The sequence below is a fragment of the Tinamus guttatus genome, unplaced genomic scaffold, assembly GCF_059628265.1.
Source record: "Tinamus guttatus ecotype Peru unplaced genomic scaffold, ASM5962826v1 Tinamus_guttatus_pri_ptg000297l, whole genome shotgun sequence".
Lineage (NCBI taxonomy): Eukaryota > Metazoa > Chordata > Aves > Tinamiformes > Tinamidae > Tinamus > Tinamus guttatus.
In genome coordinates, this window is record NW_028288831.1 from 1,850,768 (window position 1) to 1,869,932 (window position 19,165).

The window sequence follows — 19,165 nt, forward strand, 5'->3', positions numbered from 1 at the left end:
CATTTGTGCCAGTTCATTTCTCCCCCAGCAACTCGCTGGAGGAAAAGCGTGCCCGATGCGGAGCCTGGCGCACGCGGAGCAGCAGCAGGCAGAGCCTCCTTCGTCCCGGCTCTCCGGGGACTGCGCGGTTTGCCAGCTGTGCCATTACCTGAGGGCAACAAGTGAACATCTGGAAGGGGTGATGGCACTGCCACTTGTCATTAGGAAGACTGGAGCCCCTGGATGTGAGCAAGGCTTCCCCTGATGGCAGCTCTGAAAGGAGCTGAGAGGTAGGAAGGGAAATGAGGGTGTCCCTGGCAGCCTCACCTGAATGCCGCAGAGGGGAGAGGAGACTTTGCTCTCACCTCCTGAGTTTGTCTGGGAGATTAAAAAGAAGTAAGTTCATCGCAGGTGTAGTCCCTCTGCCCCGACTTGGCAAGTGCATCGTTTCATGGCTTCCATAATTAACTTCACACACAGAAATGCAACTTTGCAGATGCAGTTACAAATTTTAGCTAATTAACCATATGGTCTGGTTGCCTGATGGAGCCAGGGAGACGCGCTGCTTACGGATGCTTCCCTGGGCACCAGCGTGCCGGGGATGGCTCTACCTTCCCTGCACGTCCCCCGTTGCAGGAGGCCCCCGGGAAGAAACTGTGCTCTGCAGAGCAGCTCATGTTGCCCAACAGCTGGGACGGTGGCAACGGGGAGCAGCCGAGTGCTGCGGGCAGCAGAGGGCTCGTGTTGGATTGTCCTGCTGCCTGGCAGGACGCCCTGGACGTCTGGATGCGGATCCAGGGATGCTGGAGCCATCCCTGGCTTGTTGGGCGCTGCTCTGGGGACGCTCGCGCGGCTGCAGCCCACGCTGGCATAAGGCAGGCACTGCTGCGAGGGGAAGCGGGAGCATTAACTGCGCTGAAATGACTTTGTCGGAGTGCCAGCATATGAAATGTGTGGTGATATTACAGCCCTGCCACTGCCTGTGGCTGTTTTTCCTCTGCTTCTAATGACTAATAGAGAGAAGACAAAACAATTTCTATTAGTTTCTCCCACGCCGCAGTGGGTTTCTTATTTTCCAAACCTCATTAGAGTTTGTAATACCATGGTGGTAGTCAAGAGCAGTCCGAATCACCCCGGGGGAAAAGAAGAACCGAAGAGAGATGATGTGTAGCCCAGTATCAACACTGCTCTTGGCTTATTTCCAGGGTCCCTTTCGATCCCTGTCCACACTCTTATGCCTTATCTCCATCTTAAAGGTTAACGATGAAGCTTAGCGGAAGAAAAACACTTAAGATCCCAGATTGTTAAGAGAATAGATGTGTGTGCTGAGCAGAGCTGGCTCTGCATTTACCTTGGAAATGCAAATATTATTTAAAAGGCAGCGCTGGCACTTTCCACTGCGTTGTAGGGCTGGTGAAAGGTGGGCACAGGCAGTGGGCTTCAGATGGCTGTTGTGGGAGCTGCTGCCCAAATCCCATAAGAATTGGATATGCGTCAGGCACCAGCCTCCCACAGGTTCCTTGGGAAATCCCAGCATGTAGTCCTGGCTCCACTGAAGTCAGTGGGAGTTTTGTTATTTGTTGCCTCAATACAAATCCTAATGAAACAGCGAGGAACGGAGCTGCTTGAGCAACATGTTTGAAATGCATGCAAACAGCACCCAAACGAGCCCGCGCAAGAGGAGCCGCCGCTGTGGCTCAGCTTACCAGCCAAATAATCTTTTGGAGGAGGAATCCAACTGTGCTTTGAATTGCTCGGGCATAGAAAAACATCTGCGGGTCTTTTCCTAGTGTCCACAGCCTAGCGGGCAGGAGCTCCATGAGCTGCTCCAGGAGGTCAGTCTTTCTTTGTGGCATCTTCCTGTCCAGGCTGTTAAAAAGCTGAAACTTGCTGAGCTTATGGAAGTCGACAAGGTCAGACCCTCTCAGCTGTCAGCGACTGCTAACATAATGGAGCGAGACACCTTGAAGAGCAGATACGGTGGAGCAAGACACAGATACTCCGTCAAGCACTAAGCAGCTCCAGCCTTTTGCAAACAGACTGGTTTCAGGTTTGTTGCACCAGTTGCTTGGAAGTTCTCGGGACTTGCCCATTCAGTAAGGGTGGCACAGCATAGATGTGTCCTCCTAGCCCTCCCCACCAGGTCACAGGCTCAGGACAAGGCTGCTGAGCTCAAAATCCAACCAGCCCTGGGCTGTGATGGAGCCACTGCCTATCTTGCTGGAGAGAGAACCAACATGCTTAATGCAGAGCCATGCAGAGCCCCAGATTTTCCTGGCTTTTTGGCGACTGCTTGCTTTGCTTCTGGACAAGACAGAGCTCAGGAGGTGCGTAAGGACTTATTTTGGGTGAGAAGCCTGTGTTAGCTTATCCAAGGTGAACATCAGTAAAGAAACAGTGACTTACAGGTGTATAATGTTGGGTCAGATATGTCAATCCTGGGACATATTTCATATTTTTCTCGCTACTTTTGAGCAGTCATTGACACAAATGTTAGGAAGTTAAGGAGTTTGGAGCTCCAAACAGCTTGGAGCTTGTTTGATCAAGGAGGAGGGAGCTCTCAGTGTGTACAGCCTGATGTTTTGGACTCTGGGTCTGATGCTGGTAGGAAAGGTTAAGCAGGTTTTCAGCATCAGTAATTGCTCTTTTCTGCACCCAGTCTGTTCTTCCATCTCACATATACATGCTTTGTGGAGGATTAACCATCTGATAGGCGTGAACTTCTAGGAGCAAGTTGTGCCAGAGTTGAATACAAGTGAAATGCCTCTCTTTGCCACTCTTACCCTTTTTGCTAAGCAGGGGTATGTCTACTTTTCACCTTGGCCTTCTTGGCCAGTCGTGGTTTTCTGACTTTTCTTGAAACTTCTTCAAGGCTGTTGCCTTTGTGCTATTTGGTTAAACATGGGAAATTTCAGTCCCAAAGGGAAGAATCTGTATATTTGCAAAGTTGGATAACGGGCTGAAAAATAGAGCTTAGCACGGAATTCCTTTTGCAACCATGACTGCATAATTAAGGCATAAATCTAGTTTTGTGTACCTTAGTACTGCACGCTACATACGCATGAGGCGTTGCTGTGGGAACCATAAGTTTTTGAATTTGTTTTCACTCCACACTGTTTCCGCATGTTCCCAACAGACACTCCAGAGAAAGAAAGATCCACAGCCTACCGCAAGATATCACCCACAGGAGACCCAGTTTAGTAGAATAAATAAATAGTTGTATATAGGCGGATAAGGGGGATGGGGATGGTGGGCAGAGGTAGGGAGTAATGAAAGATGGTAAATGGGAGTAATGCAACTGCCTAGCCAAGTAGGTGTTCAGCTCTCACGCCTGCTCTTGGCTAATGTCAGTAGTGGACAGAAATATTCATACATACTGATGTTCCTACATGCTTCTTGAGTGTCGGGAGCTGAAAGAGGCAAGAGTTTCCTGATGTCCCTCCATGAGAGACTGCAGCGTGGTCTGTGCCACTTGTAGCCCTCTGTATCCACGCAGAAAGTCATCTGAAATGGAGTTGGGCTTCGTTGTCTCTGCTGTTCAGTGCAGCTTGTTGTTGTTAGATCTCATCTCCCCATCTGAATGGCTTTTCCAGAGGTGATCATGTGTCTTGTGCTCGGTTGCTGCTGTAGGTCCCATTCCCTGTGCAAATTCCTATGTGTTTGCTTTAGAAACAGCTTTGGGAGAGAATTTGCCTTTTCACCGTGGTTGCTAGCGTGACTGTCCTAGTGCCAGCGGGCTGTCTCTGAGTACTTGTTAGCGTCACCTGTCCAGAAGCAGACAGGGTGTTGGGGCTTCACAGCTTTTGTGTTTTTGCCTAGCTCTCCTGCTGGGACCTCTCGTTGCTTAGCTGTTCGGTGTCCCAGATCCCCTAGCCTTGATGTGTTGCGTAGGCTGACAGAGGATGGTGACAGCAAGCGAAGCCTGTGGTGACACTCGAGTGCATCTGAAGACAGCTGTGGTGCCGGGAGGAGGGCAGTGGTGATATGTCACACTTGAGTGCGCTAGAAAACTGCAGCGGCTGAGAGGGCTTGAGCGCTCAAGGGCTGTTTGGAGATCACTTTCAGGAAAATCAGGTTTGAATGATCCACTCTTTCTAGAGTATGGTGATGTCCAGTTGGGGCACTCAATTCCCATGCAGTTGGTGGGACAACCCAAGAGGCAGATCTGACAAGGGCGGTGTGAAGAATCAATTTATTGGTTCAGCAGCTGAACTACACAATCAGCAGCGTTGTGGTTTAGATTACCATGAAATGATTTTTATGTTCTTGTCAGTTAACACAAAACAGAAAAGCAGCAGCGGTCTCAGTTTGGGCTTGACTTTAAAGCAAGGCATTTTAGCTCTGCTCAAGGAAAGGAGAAGGAAGGGGAGCCTGTTCCCTCCCGTCTTTCCCAGTAGTGCAGTGACCACGGACTTTGTGCAGTTCGTGGTTGTGATAATGCTGGCGTTGATAAGGGTCGTTGTAACCTCTGCTGCCCCTGAGTGCGACTCCACACCCCACGACAAGCCCTCTGCGCGGCCGTATCCACGCGGTGTGTGCTGTGCTGATGGAGGGTTGGAGGCAGAGCTGGTACGTCCCCCTCCTAGCAGGAGATGTCCTAAGTCAAGGAGAAGCAGTGCTTCTCCCATCTTCATTTTAGATAGAAACAAAAAAAAAATCTCAGATACCACAGCTGCTTCAAACTGAGTTGACAAATAGTTTTAGATCCCCCAAAATGATGTCTTAAGCTATTTGCTGGCTCCCAGGGGATCAGTGCTGCTTCCACCGCTAATTTCATTTCATCAGGCCTGTTGTCGCCGTCTTGGCCTTTGCTTTGCTGCCAAGTGCTGCTCCCAGCAGAATTCCTCCCATGGAGGCCTCCTTGCTTTTGGGTTGAGTCCCCAGGTGGTGTTGGTAGCCCAGGGCTGGCCAGACTCTCTGGAGGCCACAGTTTTGGCCCAATGCCGGGCAGGGTTGGGCACCGTCTGGGCAGATGAGCCCCTCAGGTGACCGTGCTCCAAGGCGGGGACACTATGGGCAGAGTTGGACTCAGTGGGTCCTGTGTCATCTCCAGCCATTTGTGACTGCATCGCAGGGGAAGAGGAGCCCGTGTGGCGCCATCATGGCCTCCTGCGTGGCCGCCCTGCTGGAGCAGTGCCACCACCACCACAGTTAGTGTCTGCGCTCCCATCAGAGGGCTGCCGAGACGCAGCCCGCAGCGCTTCACCCCCCGGAATGACTGCGCCGTCCTCGACGCCTCACGGTCCCGCGGGAGGGGAGCAGGCGGCCGCTGGTCCGGGCAAGGGCGGCGCGCCGGTTCCCCAGAGCCAGGCCTGCCGCAGTCCGCTCGTGATTTACCTCCCTGAAACACCTCAATTTAAATGCTAATTTTTCTCGAAGCGAAGGGGGAGAGCTGCTGCTGGGTAATGTTGAGGTGTTTATTAACGGAGCGAAAACACTGGCGCTGGCTCTCGCTGTGGCCAGAGCTGTGGTAGCTGCGCACGTCACCCCCCGCGAGGCTGGGCAAGCGCCGTGGGAGCAGCCGCTCTGCAACCCGCGTTGTTGCTCGGCGTGCAGATCCAGCTGAGAGCACATCCACGCTCGCACGTGCCCGTCTCATTGAGTAGCTCCGGGCTGGCCTGGTTTCCATCTGCGCATGGGGAGGCCGTGTCTCCTGCTCGCCCCAACGAGTCTTGTCTGCGGGAGACAAGTTAGTCTCTTTTTATCCCGTCACATTGTATAGGAGCGGGGACTCCCTAAAATTAACGACTAGTAAATTTGGCATAAGTAATGGCTACTTCACACAGTATGAGTTCAGCCTTTATAATTCAGTAGTGTCTGAGGTCACAGAGACAAAGTCTCGGGTGAGATTTACAGTGTGCTTAGCTTTTCCAAAGCGGCTGTGGAAGTAGGGCACCCTCTGCGTCCCTATGACTCTAGATAAATTTTTAAATTTTGTCATTGCACATTAAAGAAGGAGCTATTTGTGAATGTTCCTATGTCAGATGCAAGCTGGGCTCTTCTGAGCCTACAGCCACCCCTGTGAGAAAGCGGGAAGGAAAGTTGGTTCAAAAACAGGCATGATGAATGAGGCAACCTCAAACCCATCTTGTTCTCCCTAGGCAATTGCAGGATGGAAAGAAGACTAATAAGTTATTCTTGCCATAGAAGATGTCATCACAGACATGAATAGGATAGCTATGCAAAAAATCCTATCCTCACATAGCCGCTTTCTTGAACATAACCCCACTGGATGATAATGTGATTAACATTTGTAGCTGTGCTGGCTCAGATAAGGGTAATTAAATCTCACACTTCAGGCCATCAGCTAATCACTTGTGGGGTCTTTTTTCCTTTCTTTTCTCTCTCCATCTTTTTTTTAACCCCTTTTTAGCCTTTTGCCTAGTTGCTGAAGTGCATCTGTTGTGTTTATCCACTGTTGGCTGCTGATGGAGGCAGGAAGCTGCACTTGGGCTGATGCTCTGATCTTGCGGTGAAAATCTTACGGGTGAGCAGAGGAGGGTGTAGAAGGGATGGCAGGCTGAAGTCCAGCCTGAAGGACGTGTCCTTCAAGGATGAAATGTGAAGGGAGGAAGCCACAGCTGACTGAGCCTCATGGGAGAAGTGCTTCTTCCCCCACTAGCGCTGCAAATGGAAAAATGAAATGAATACGAGTCACTAGCTCATCTTGAACTACCACAAACCAAAACCCACTCACAGACACTGCGAGTTTGGCCCTGGCCTTCAATGCCCAGGCCTAGGGGACCCCAGGGCTCAGGGGAGCTCCCCCTTGGACTGAGCACCATCCAGTCTGGTTGCTCCAACACTGACCTCCAGCTCTGCTGCTCCTGGTCCCTGTGCACACAGCTGCAGGATGCTGACCCCTCTCTCCATCCTTGGTTTCCCTCTCCTCCTCGGCCTGTGTGACACAAGGCCGGCCCTGCTGAGCAGGGTTAAGCAGTTCCACACTCCAGTGATTTATTCCATGACCTTGGCTGTGTTATTTTAGGTCAGATTCCCCCAAAGAATCTCGAGTTTTGCATATCAAGCTTTCGAAGGACAGGAGGATACTGACCCAGCAGGCTCCTCTTGCCTGACCCCTCTCCTCCTGGTAACTGAGCACCTTGCAGTTGCTAATTGCTTTTACCCCACTGGCACCTTGGTGAAGGAGAGAGTGATCATCTCCATTTCACCCGAGGCAATGGTTGGATTTTATGTCTTGGCCAAGGTTACACAGTGTGTCTGTCAAAGCCAGGATTTTCAACCAAGTTTAATCTGTCCAAGTGCCTTTCTCTTCAGCCCACCCAACCAGTAAAAGATGTTAGTGGAGCCTTGGGACATTTGGCCTTTTTCAGCATTGACTCATTTATCCCCAAGTCAGCTCATCCCCAAGAAAAGGAAGTGTTGTGGATTAACAGCTATGGAGGAACTGGGGCAGGCAGGGAGGAAAAAAAATCTGCGTATAAGAACTCACTTTCTGTAAAATGCCCTTAGAGGCTTGCAGATCCCCTCCAGGAGGATGATGAGCAGGAGCAAGTTAATTCAGTGTGCGCTGCACTGAAGATCAGTAGCATGTTTGTTACTCATCATCTGCTCAGCGAATAGTGGGGAGGTGCTGGAGGGCAGAGGAGGGTGCCTGTCGCGTGGCTCTCGGGTGCTGAGAGCCGAGAGGCAGCCGGGGTGCTCTGGAGCTCGTTGGAACAGCCTTGGCTCCATAGCTCACAGCAAGCTCAGGGAGACTGCCTGAAACTTCATGCAAACCCGTCCATGCTGCTGGGGACAGGCTTGAGGCGGCACGGCCGCCTGCCGGGAGCCCTCGCCTCGCTCCCGTGCGCCCCTGCGCCTTGCCAGAGCTCGGGGGGTGCAGCGGGGGCTTTGCCCAGCTCCCCAGGAGCGCAGGGCCACGGAGCGTCTCAGCAGCCGCGCGGCCTTGCCCGTGGGCGCCGTGGCAGGGCAGCTGCAGCCCTCTGCCGGCTGCGCCTCCGCAGCACAGCGCCTGCTGCTCGCCTGGGGGCACGCTCGCCCGGGGGCACGCTCGCCCAAGGGACACGCTCGCCCGGGGGCACGCTCGCCCAAGGGCACGCTCGCCCAAGGGCACGCTCGCCCAAGGGCACGCTCGCCCAGCCGCCCTCCTGCTCGCCCCGCTCTGCCCTCCCTGCTCCCTTCCCCTGCCCGCCGCTTGCAGCCTGGCACAGCGCAGACACCGGGGTGGTGGCAGCGCCATGTGGGATGCCCCCCTATCCCGTGCCGGGCAAAGAGATCCGGCGTTTCCCTCCCCTGCGCTCTGCTGGGGCTTGTTTCTGGTTTGCAGGGCCCGGTGTGTGTGCAGCACGTGCATGTGGTTGACGGTGGGGAAGCGAGCAGCGCTGACCTGCTACCGAAGAGAGAAGGCAGCTGCTGGCAGAAGGGAGGGAGGAGACGCAGGAAGGATTTGATAGCAGAAATGTGTCGTCAGGCTGCTCCTCAAGGCCTGTCTTTTAACGCTGCTTGTTCAAATACAGCAGCATATTGTGGACATATGCGTGCACGCGCGCTGATGTGTGCACAGGCCTTTATTTGCAAGTGCGTGCACTCGGCCCTTGTTTTCCCCCAACCTTTTGATTGCAGAGCTCTTTAAGCAAATGCTATTACAGCAAGCAGCTTTTCAGTAAATACCTTTTTACAGAGGCACCGGCTCTGGCTAGCAACCCCTGCATGCAGAGCATCCTCACACCTGGCTTTGCAGGGCTTCTTCTCTTGGGTCCCTCCTTCCTTACTACCGCGGCACATGGGCTGCCACCCACCACGGCTGCTGTTTTTCCACCCCAAACAAGCTGGGCTCGTGCCCAGCTTCCTCTGGCTCTGGATGCATTTGGGGTGATGGAAGAGAGAGAGTTCTTCTCTCACCTGTGCGTGGATACCGTGCTGGCTCGCTCCCGTCCCCGCTAGAGCACAAGATCCGGTGGGTGTTTCTAGGGGGGAGCGGGTGTTTTGGACACGTGGTGGGGCTGCTGCAACCCTGCTCGGAGTCAGCTCTCCTGGCAGTGCCAGGGCTCTCTCTTTTGAGCTCGTGTGTGTTTGGACCAACCAGACCCAACACCCTCACATAGCTGGAAATGGGGAGAGGGCCTGGGAAGGAGCCACTGTCCTCCCCGTGCCTCACCTCCCGGTGCTCCCAGAGGGACTAGCCTGGATGGCCTTCGGTGTGACCTGCCTGGGCCTTGGGTTTGCCAGCACAGAGGGGACAGTCCCAACCGTGCGGCCGGGCAGCACAGCTGTGGACTGGAGGGTTTGCTGCATCCTCTCATTTTGCGGTGCTGCATCCTGCTTTTCCTGGTCTCCGGAATTCAGCGTTACCGGTGCTTTCCCCCCTGCCTGCCGAGACAGAGCAGCCGAGAGCCCTGTGCTCCTGCCCGCGTTCCCCCCGGCCAGCTGGGTCTGCAGCCGCTGCCTGCAGCCGCGCGGGGATCGCGCCCTCCCGTCGCATCGCTACAGCAGCGAGGGGCTCGGAGCAGCGAGTCCTGGCCCCGCGCCAGGGACGCGGCGCGTGATCAATAGGAGATTTGCGAGCGCCTGCGTGAGCGAGAGCTTTTTCCCCTCAGACCAATAAACCACTTTTTCTCTGGCAGTGCCTAAAGCGAAGCTCACGAGGCACAATCAGGAGCGCCCGTGGGCAGCCGAGGAAGAGGACGATAGGGATGAAGCCAACGGCTGCCTGGAGTCTTGGCCGGAGGGGAGAGGCGGCGGGGGCGGCCTGGGGAGGGCCATTTCCAGCGGAGCGCCGAGGCCGCCGCGCGCTCCTCGGGCTGCTCGTGCAGGCGCCTCCCGCGTGGCGCGGTGGAGCGCACCGTGCTCGGAGCCGCCTGCCCTACATTTTCCACCCTACAATCAATATTTAAATTACTTCCCTGCTCTGTTTTTGCTGGCACCAGAAAAGCTGGGTGCGTGGATACCTGCCTGCTTGTTCTTCAAACTGTGTCCCCAGCATCCCTGTGCTTGAAGCAATGTGCTAGGGGCTGTTAGACCCCTGCAGAGCTTAGGAAATTGCTCGCAGGTAGAATAAAATTGCACCACGAGCAACACACTTCGACTTCTTGGCGTCTCTGCATACAAGCGTAGCTGCTTCTGCTTTCGGAGAGCCGGTCATCCCAGGAGCAGTCCCTGGGGAGCTCGTTGCCCCTCGGAGGGCTCCAAGGCCTGCAGTGTCCTGGGCTTCGAGCGTGGGAGCACCGCGCCACCCCGGCACCGTGAGGGCAGCTCAGCCCCTCTGCCCGGACGTGGCCTGCATCGTTGCTTTGGAGTTTTCTTTTTCTCTCTGCAGGGAGAATAACTTCATCAAGGACTTTCCGCAGCTGGCCGACGGCCTCCTCGTGATCCCCTTGCCCGTGGAGGAGCAGTGCCGCGGCGTCCTCTCGGAGCCCCTGCCCGACCTCCAGCTTCTCACCGGTACGAGCCACTGTGTGGGGCCCCTCGGGCTCAGCCGCCACCACAGGCAGCATGAGAGCCCATGTCCCATGTCCCCTCCTCATGCTCAGCCCTGCCCAAGGTCCTTTAGTGCCCTCCCAGCTGGAAATCGTACATCAGCTACGTGCATGTGCCCTGGGATGCTGCTGCCGTGAGCTTACCCACAGCAGTGCCCTGGCTGCCTCTGCCCTGTGAGCTCCCTCCACGCTAGCCCAGGCACGAGGTCACGATCCCATGATCGGTGCGTTTGTAGCTGAGAAAACAGCATGAAAATAACGTTTTCTAGAGCACGTCAGCGCCTGGCCGTCCCCTCGGCCATCCCTGAGCCCCGGCTTTGTCTTTGCAGGAGACATCAAGTACGACGAGGCGATGGGCTACCCCATGGTGCAGCACTGGAGGGTCCGGAGCAACCTGTACAGAGTGAAGCTCAGCTCCATCACCCTGTCTGCAGGTGAGGGCCACGTGGCTGCGTCTCTAACGGTGGCAAGGCAACATGTCCACGTGGGCAGGCTGTCTTCTCGCCACCAGCACGCCATCCCTGCCTGCGCTTCACAGCTCACCAAATCCCAGAAGGGACCTCTAGAGATCATCTAGTCCAGCCCCCTGCTCCAGCAGGGACACCCAGAGCAGGGGCACAGGGTGGCATCCAGGTGGGTTTGGAAGAACTCCAGAGAAGGAGACTCCACAGCCTCTCTGGGCAGCCTGTGCCAGGGCTCTGGCACCCTCACAGGAAAGAAGTTCTTCCTCACATGGAGATGGAACTGCCTGGGTTTCAACTTGTACCCATTACCCCTTGTCCTGTCACTGGCCACCACCGAGGAGAGTTTTGCCCCATCCTCCCTACATTCTCCCCTCAGGTACTCGTACATATTGATCAGATCCCCTGTCAGTCTTCCCTTCTCCGGGCTAAACAGGCCCAGCTCACTTAGTCTCTCTTCATACGATAGATGCTCCAGCTCATGGTCATGCAAAGTGTTCTCTGGTACTTGGCTTCTCCAAGCTCTGCTCCGGTGGCAGCCACCCTGGCCAGCCCTGCTGCGGGCGCATGGGAAAACGTCACCTCCTTCCAGGAGGGAAACCGAGGCAGGGTGCTTGCCTGGCCAGCTGGGATTACACTAATAAGCAATGCTGTGGGCGGGATTTATATGGGCATTTCATGCATGTACGTATAGCAAAGAGTAAATTCCAGAAGAGCGGGATGTCCAAAGGACCTCCCAAACCATTTGTAAATGTGGGTCATATGAAGGAAGGAGTCGCAGCTGAAGAAGGGGTGGGAGGGCAGGTTCTGAAACGTCACAACATTTCACCACCACGTTTCTGTAACTGCACATTCTGTTTCAGGAACGCTGAAACGTTTTGTTGGGACCTGATATGTTTTGCTTTTCTATTTCAAAACAGCATTTTTTATTTAGAAATCAACCTATTTTTAAATGAGGGATAGGGAGGAAAGGATTTAATACAAACAGGCTGCACAGCCCCAGAACAAAATAACCCTCCTGGAATTGAACAAAATATTTGGGGTCGGCTCAAAATGAATTTTTCATCCTTTTTATTCAACAAAGCTTTTCCTTCAAAAAAACAGCTAACAAAGCAGCCAGTTAACCTCCTTTTGGTGACAGCTGTGATGTCTTTTCTTGCATTATGTTTTTAGTTTCACCACTGGACCAAAAACGTTGATACTGGCCAGCTCTACATTATACCAAGGCATCATGTAGTCACCAGCGCCTCCAAGACAGGTCATTTCCACACAACAGTGAGGATAAATACTAGTGCCATGTCCCATATGTCCCGTATGTGGGTGGCCTTGGCAGAGTAGTGTTCCAGTGTGGGAGCATCCCTGGCTCCTGCACCGCCGGGGGCACGGCCGGGTGTTTGCAGCAGGCGCCGGTGACGCTGCTCCGCTCTGCAGAGCTCACCCGGCCCCGTCTCCCTTGGTGCTTCCAGGGAATCGCCGTCCTCCCGACGGCTCCAGTCGCTCTGCACTGTCTCCAGCAGCTCTAAAAATAGGTGTCAGTTGTCCAGAGTATTTACACTGGGGCTGGTCTGCTGTGCAATCTATAATGAATTCATCCTTGCACCAGGACAACTTTTCTGGCTATGATCCCTGCATTACAAAGGCCAAACATGTCCTCTGAAAACCATTGATTTATGGCCTGGCGTTCTGCAAAACAGGCCCGAGCCTGTGTGCGTGCTATATGCCTGCATTCATGTGCACATCCCTGACAATTTATTCACGAAACGGAATCATAGAACGATGTGAAAGCTGCTGCCTGAGGAAAATAACATATTTGGTGGTTAGCAAAAGATTATGTAAGCCCCCAAGGAAACAGAGGAGGAAGCGCATTTTGTACCTACGCAGAGATGTCTGTTTTAAGCAGGGGATTTGCGGGCTGCTTTCTCCCAGTGCTGTCGCCGTCGGCCCTGCTTGGCCAACCTGCCAATATGAGGCTTTACTCTTCCAGGCTTTGCAAACATCCTCAAGATCCTGAGCAAGGACAGCAGCCGGGAGGAGCTGCTCTCCTTCATCCAGCAGTTTGGCTCCCACTACATCGCGGAGGCGCTTTACGGCTCCGAGTTCAGCTGCACCATCCACTTCCCCAGCAAGAAGGTCCAGCAGCAGCTCTGGCTGCAGTACCAGAAAGGTAAGGGGTGCGGAGGAGGGAGGCAGACACACAAATGCTGCTGTTTCCACCAGCTCAGGCGCTCTCTCCGGGCCGTGTGTGCAATGTGGTTGTGCTGTTGCTGGGAACAGATCCGTAGGCAGCATCCATCGAACTCTCCCATCCTGGGAAGCACCCGCACGGCAGCCCCTTCCTTCCCCGGCAGCTCCAAGGTTGCCTTCAGGCCGGGAGCTGCCGTTGTCACTTGGAAGCAAACGCACCGTGACACTCGTTGGCCACGTGCAGCCCCGCTGTGGTGGCCCCGGAGCGCCCTGGGTGATTTGGGTCGGTTTATATAGATGTGGCATAATTGAGCTGTCTCGGAATGGCTTCGTTTTATTGCTTGTGACAATGACGGTCTTTAAGGAAGTGTATTAAATCAATAGCAGACTCGTTGTGCTACACTATAAATAACGAGACACATCATTAAACAGGGCAATAAACTTCAGGACTTTGAAGTAATACAATTAGGTTATGTTTATAAAAACTCCCTTATCGCCATAGCCTTCCATTTGCCAATTCATCTCCTTCCTCCAGGGAACTTGGGATATTCCCTTGGCTGGGTATTTGTTTTGGTTGAAAACGACCCTGACGTTTCCATCAGGGCTTCGGACACGCTGTAGGGGTGGCAGGGATGGAGCCTGGAAGGCGCCTTCATCCCGTGCTGCCGCGAGGGGCCTCATTTAGCACAATCCACCCAGCCGGGTGGGCACCCACCAGCCTCCTCGGTGCTTTTTGCTTATTTTTTCACTGTCTACCCAGCGCAGCTATTCTTGTGAGCATGTTTACGACACCCTGTCCTCGATTGTTTTGTCTTTAAATAACGATGAATGAAGTTTGCCAAAGCAATGCCTTTATTTAGCAGGAGATACGTGGCGGAGGTGTGTGGTTTCTGTACTGGGGATGTTATTGATCATTCAGACGTGTTCCCTGGCATCCTGTTGCAAGCACTTCAGTGTGGAGGAGGCTCAGGACAGCTCCTGCTCCTGCTGGGGCTGTTTCAAATCCGGAGGGACTGGAGAAACGGGGTTACTCCAGCATTAGAGGGTAAAAAAGAGAGAGGACTTTGCTGGGCAGCGGCACTATGAGCAGTGCCTTGTGCCACCTGAGCTTGGTGCGATGTGTCAGGGGCTGAGTGGAGAGAATAGCAGCCACATCTTGACCCTCTTGTGAGCGCCTCGTGCTTGCGAGCCCCCTGCCAGGGCCAGCCCTGCTCCTCGTAGCGATGGCTCTGGTGCTGCAGGGAACCCTGAGCGGAGCAGGGTCTCGCTGGCTTCGCCTCACCCAAACAGTTTCCTTCTTAGGCTCCGTTTAGGGCTGCAGAGTGAAGCCCCGAGGGACTCACAGGCTGCCCAGGGGGTTCCTGTGTGGTGCCTGGATACATTCAAACTCCAGCTGTGCCGCCTGTATGCCCCAGGTGCCGTTTCTGTGCTTGTTCCCTGTGCACGAGTCCGTCTGTATCGGGGGGCTGCGGGAGGTCGACCTGGGCGGCCACGGAGGGCTCAAGTGCTGTAAATGGTGTTTTCCAGCGCTCTGGGAAACACGTCGAGGAGGTATCTAGGAGGAGGTTGTGCGGATGGAGGAGAAGGGAGTGGCGGGAAAGGCAGGGTTCTCTCCTCAAGAAAACTGCGGTTTAGCTAAAAGGAAAACCTCGTTGGTGAAGATAGGTGGGGTTCATGCCCAGCTCTCTGCCAATGTACCCCTTGCTTACCAGTGACATAAGGAGGGCCTGGACAAATAGCTCTAGCTAGACGGGTCTGGATGCTTTCTCAACCCAGGGAAAGCTCTGGCCCGTTGCGCTCCCCGCTGCTATTCCACCCATTCCAGAGCTGCGCAGGGAACGCACATATGCATCATCTCTAATATACACAGAAATAAGGCCAGGAGAACTGTGATTTGTTAGCGAACAAAGCGGATCAAAAGAGGAGGGGGAGAGGGGGAGTCCTGAGTTAATTGGAACGGCACCAAGAATGATAAAAACGCACGTTGTGGCATGTTTGCAGCATCGCACAGAATTATTTTAATATTTTAATCAACTTCATAAATCAACCCACGGGCCTCAGGAGGAGGCCCCTGCCAATAAAGTGCACAGTGTAATTGCAAACACCACCTCGGACACGAAGCTGCGCCGCCGGCCATGGCCCTCGTCGCTGTCGGGACAGACGAGCGCGGCGGGACCCTTGGCACGGGAGGTGTTTGCCTATGGATCCCTTCAGCCACCCGGGGCAAATGGATCTGCTGCTTAGAATGGCTGAGGTTGGAAGGGAGCTGTAGAGATCCTCTAGTCCAACCCCCTGCTCAGGTGTTTGTACATATTGATCAGGTCCCCTCTCAGTCTTCCCTCCTCCAGGCTGAACAGGCCCACTTCGCTCGGTCTTTCCTCATAAGACAGATGCTCCAGCCCCTTAGCCATCTTTGTGGCTCTACGCTGGGCCCTCTCTAGAAGCTCCTTCTTGTCCTGGGAAGCCCAGAACTGCTCCCAGTGCTCCAGGTGTGAATCCCTCAGGGATGTGTGTTCCCCGCAGGGCTAGGGGCACGCTCGTCCCTCTGGGTCTGAGATGGGGACGGAGCTGCCTCCGCGCTCCCAAAGGTTTGTCCCAGGGTCAGGGGCCTCGGTGCACGGGGATGTTTCGGTGGAGCCGTTGCATGCGGTGCCGTGTTCCATCCCGACCCTGGGCGCAGGCTGGAAGCTTGTCAACCCCCAGTGTCCCCCTTAGACACCGAGCTACCCCGTGAGCAAATAGCCCCAGTTTTATTGCATTTAGCATGATGAAAGGCCCCTTTTTAGGGCCAGCTTGTTGCAGGGGCCTCCCAGCAGGGACCTTGGGATCGACCCATCCGTTGATCCGTTTCACTGGAGCCACATCGGGTTTCCCCATCATTGAAACCGGCCCGTGATGCTGGTGGCACCTCATGAAGTTGGCACCAACCGTGGGAGTATCTGAATCCCACAGCCGGGGCGAACGTGCTGCCCGGCGCCACCTCCGCTGGTGTTTAAGACAGTCCCAAAATTGTGCAGGAGGAAGGAGCAGGATCCCTCCCTCCAGCAACCACATCGCGCTGGCAAAGGTGGGAGAGGCCTCCGCGCTGGCCGGGATGAGGGGACCCTCCTTAGGGAAAGGGAAGAGCTGCTCCAAGAGCAGCATGTGACGGTCCCGTGAGGACTCCCCGGCAGCCGCCCCAGCTCCCTCGATCCCACCAAGACGCACAAAATGCAGAACAAGTGTGTCCAAGTACTCCCGCATGTAGAGAAAACGGAGATGTCAGCAGCAGCAACGCAGAGGGTCTCCTCGGGTGTTCGAGCGCTTTCCTTCGCGCTGTGCGGGCGGGCTGAGACTTCTGTTCTCCAGCTGGGAAAACCTGGAGAAAGAAAACGGTGTTGTTGAGAACTCCCTCTCCTTTGGGAGCTCCCGTCTGCCCTGTGCCGCACCGGGAAGCGGGACTAGGGCCCCTGGGGAAGCAGGAGTGCGTCTGTGCTCAGGGAGGTGCTGCGTCCATTAGGCCCTTAGGGAGCAGCTCTTGGGTTCGTTTGGTTTTCCTGCATTTCCTGTGAGCAGCAGATTTCCTGGCCAAGGCTCTGTGGGAGGTTGGGACCCAACTGAGCTTGGGAAGTGCCTGCAAGAGATGCAAAAGCTGTTCCCTCTCCGTAACAGGTACTTAGAATAGCCCATGGCGGGGCTGTGACCGGTCCTGTCCCGCTAGCCAAGGATTTCTGCCCAGAACAGTTGTATTTGCTTCTCTTGGATCATGCGTCGTCGGTCACATGCCTTTAAGAGGTTACAGCATCCCTCCCTTGGTGTCTTCTTGTGAACTCAGCAGTTTAGACAAACAATTTTCTAAAACCGTATCAGCCGTATGCTGTACTAAACCATACTGAGGATCCAGCCTCGGGTGTGCTGAAGGAGCAGGCCGTATTATTCAGAAGAGGGTCTATGGGACCACTCTGCCCTTTCAAGGTCTAGTTCACCTGCCCCTAGGTCTGGTACCACCGTAACAGAATTAAGATTAAACTAACTAATCCATAGGAATCTTTAGTTTCCAATTTCCAGACACGGTCAGGTGCATTAAGACAGCTTTAAGGCAAGCTTTGCATCTATTAAAGGAGATCATTCCTTTCCCTTATGCCTTGCTCTGCTTGGTCAGAATTTGACTGTCCTTGAGATTTCCTATAAATAATGACTACTTTACCTTTGTAACCCTCTTACCACATGTGGTTCCTATCATTATATTTATTTGAAAGCCTCAGATTTTGACATTTTCTACAGAGGAGGAAAAAACAATCTCGCTGGTTGCTGTGAAATTTAGTTTAGACTAAAATATGTGCTGTGAAACAGGCTGCTAAATGACCTTATGCACTGTTCATTGTAATCCAAAATTGCCATGCAAGTAGAGTAATTAGTTGTGCAAAACGAAATAACTCTAAATCCTCACATTGAGTAATGACCCAGAAAAATCACTTAAGCTGTACAATGGGAAGGACTCAAAGCATCTGGCTTTATTTTTACTTTTGTAGCACTGCCCCCTTTGATTAAGAACCAGTCTCTCCCCCGTATCCCGTGGCTGCTGATTTCAGAGCAGAACAGACGTTCAGGGCTCGGTTGGCTCTTCCCTGAGAAGTGACTCCCCTGCCTGAAACGGCAGCGCTGGCACCTGCAAGGATCCTGATAAAACAGCAACTCGCAGCTGCTTCGAGAGCTGCCTCAGATCATCGGGGATGAGCCCAGTAAAACACAGCGCCAAGATCAGCAAACTGAGCTGGGGAACAGCAAAAGGAGAGACCTTGTGTGTGCTGACGACAAACAGGGGGCTTTGAAATTATTCAGCTCTCCCTTGGATTCATGTAAATATGCTGTTTCCAGCTAGATTTCTTGCAGTATTTGTCAAAATTATCCACTGTAATAGGTGAACCCTCGTAACCAGCCCTGCAAATTCTGTTAACAAAATACATCACTTCTGTGGTGGGGCAAAAGTGAGCCAGAAAATGCCTAAATGAGTCAAGTGCCGTGGGAGGACTGTAAGCCTGACCCAGCTTCCAAGTTTACCAAGCTGCTGTGTGAGAATGAATTCTGACCAGGCCTTTTAATCAGCCGGTATCAGTTGCAGCAAGAAGGCGTTGGCCTTGTGGGACTATCACTGAGTGGATATAAGAAACTCTAGCATTTGTTTATGAGGTGGGTAGAGAAGTGTTAGAAGTTACGTTAGACCCGCCAAAGAGATCAGATTTATCCCCCACATCCTGACAGCATAAAAGAGGATCTTGTAGCTGTTGTGCTAGCAAGTGGAATTCCCACTGGCCATAAAAAACAATCTGCCACCAAAGGGAGGAGATGAAGTGTTTTAATAACCAAATGAGCCATTCGCAATGCACTTTTAATTGGATCAATTTTTCCTTTATTACACAATCCTTAAAAATCAAGCACGTACATTTAACCAGCTGCATTCCTTCTGCAGGTGAAGAGCAGCAGCCACTGCTGCTTCATGGCAGCTTTGCTACTTCATGGCAATTCTTAATTACCCCGTTTCATCTCACTTGGCAGATGATCACAGCAGCGTGTGTAAGAGGGGGCAAGAGATACAGCACCAAGAACCACTCATAGTCACTGCTCCTTCGTCAGGGGAAGGGCAAAACATCAGCTTTTCTTCTCTTTCCTTTTCTGCCCCAACCCAAGAATAGAGAACAGCTGCTGGCTTAACACACACGCAGGCTCCAGTCCCAGTACCTTGGCCCACAAATGCATCACAAAGTCGTGTTATTTTCTCCGAATCTCTGAGCAGGGAACAGATGACAGAGGCTTTGTTTAAACTAGCAATAATGTGGGGTAACCAGTTGCACGGCCCGTTTGCTGCACCGGCTTTGTGCCCGTGTAAGCACTCCAGGAAACACTCTTACTGGTAGCGTGGCGTTTATTGCAAAAAAATTCCATTGGAACAGAGTATGACAGAGGTACATATTATCACAGATAATATTGCTGCAGTTATTCAGGTCTGTGGGAGCTTCCTGCTTGAAGCAGTTCTTAGGAACAGGGGATGTTTAAAGGAGATCAGAAGGAGAGGAGTTGCCATTAGCATAATGCTGGAAAAACACCTTGAGTTACAATATATTT

The 19,165-nt window shown here is 53.4% G+C and overlaps 1 protein-coding gene across 1 annotated transcript in view; it reads left to right on the top strand.

The window, feature by feature from the left end:
• The window catches only part of ASTN2 (astrotactin 2), a 351,063-nt gene that overhangs the window by 207,759 nt on the left and 124,139 nt on the right, over positions 1 to 19,165 (top strand). Inside the window, exons 14-16 of the mRNA XM_088527956.1 lie at positions 10,259 to 10,383; positions 10,748 to 10,852; positions 12,864 to 13,043. Coding sequence (XP_088384082.1) covers positions 10,259 to 10,383; positions 10,748 to 10,852; positions 12,864 to 13,043 — 410 coding nt within the window. The remainder of the gene's footprint in view (positions 1 to 10,258; positions 10,384 to 10,747; positions 10,853 to 12,863; positions 13,044 to 19,165) is intronic.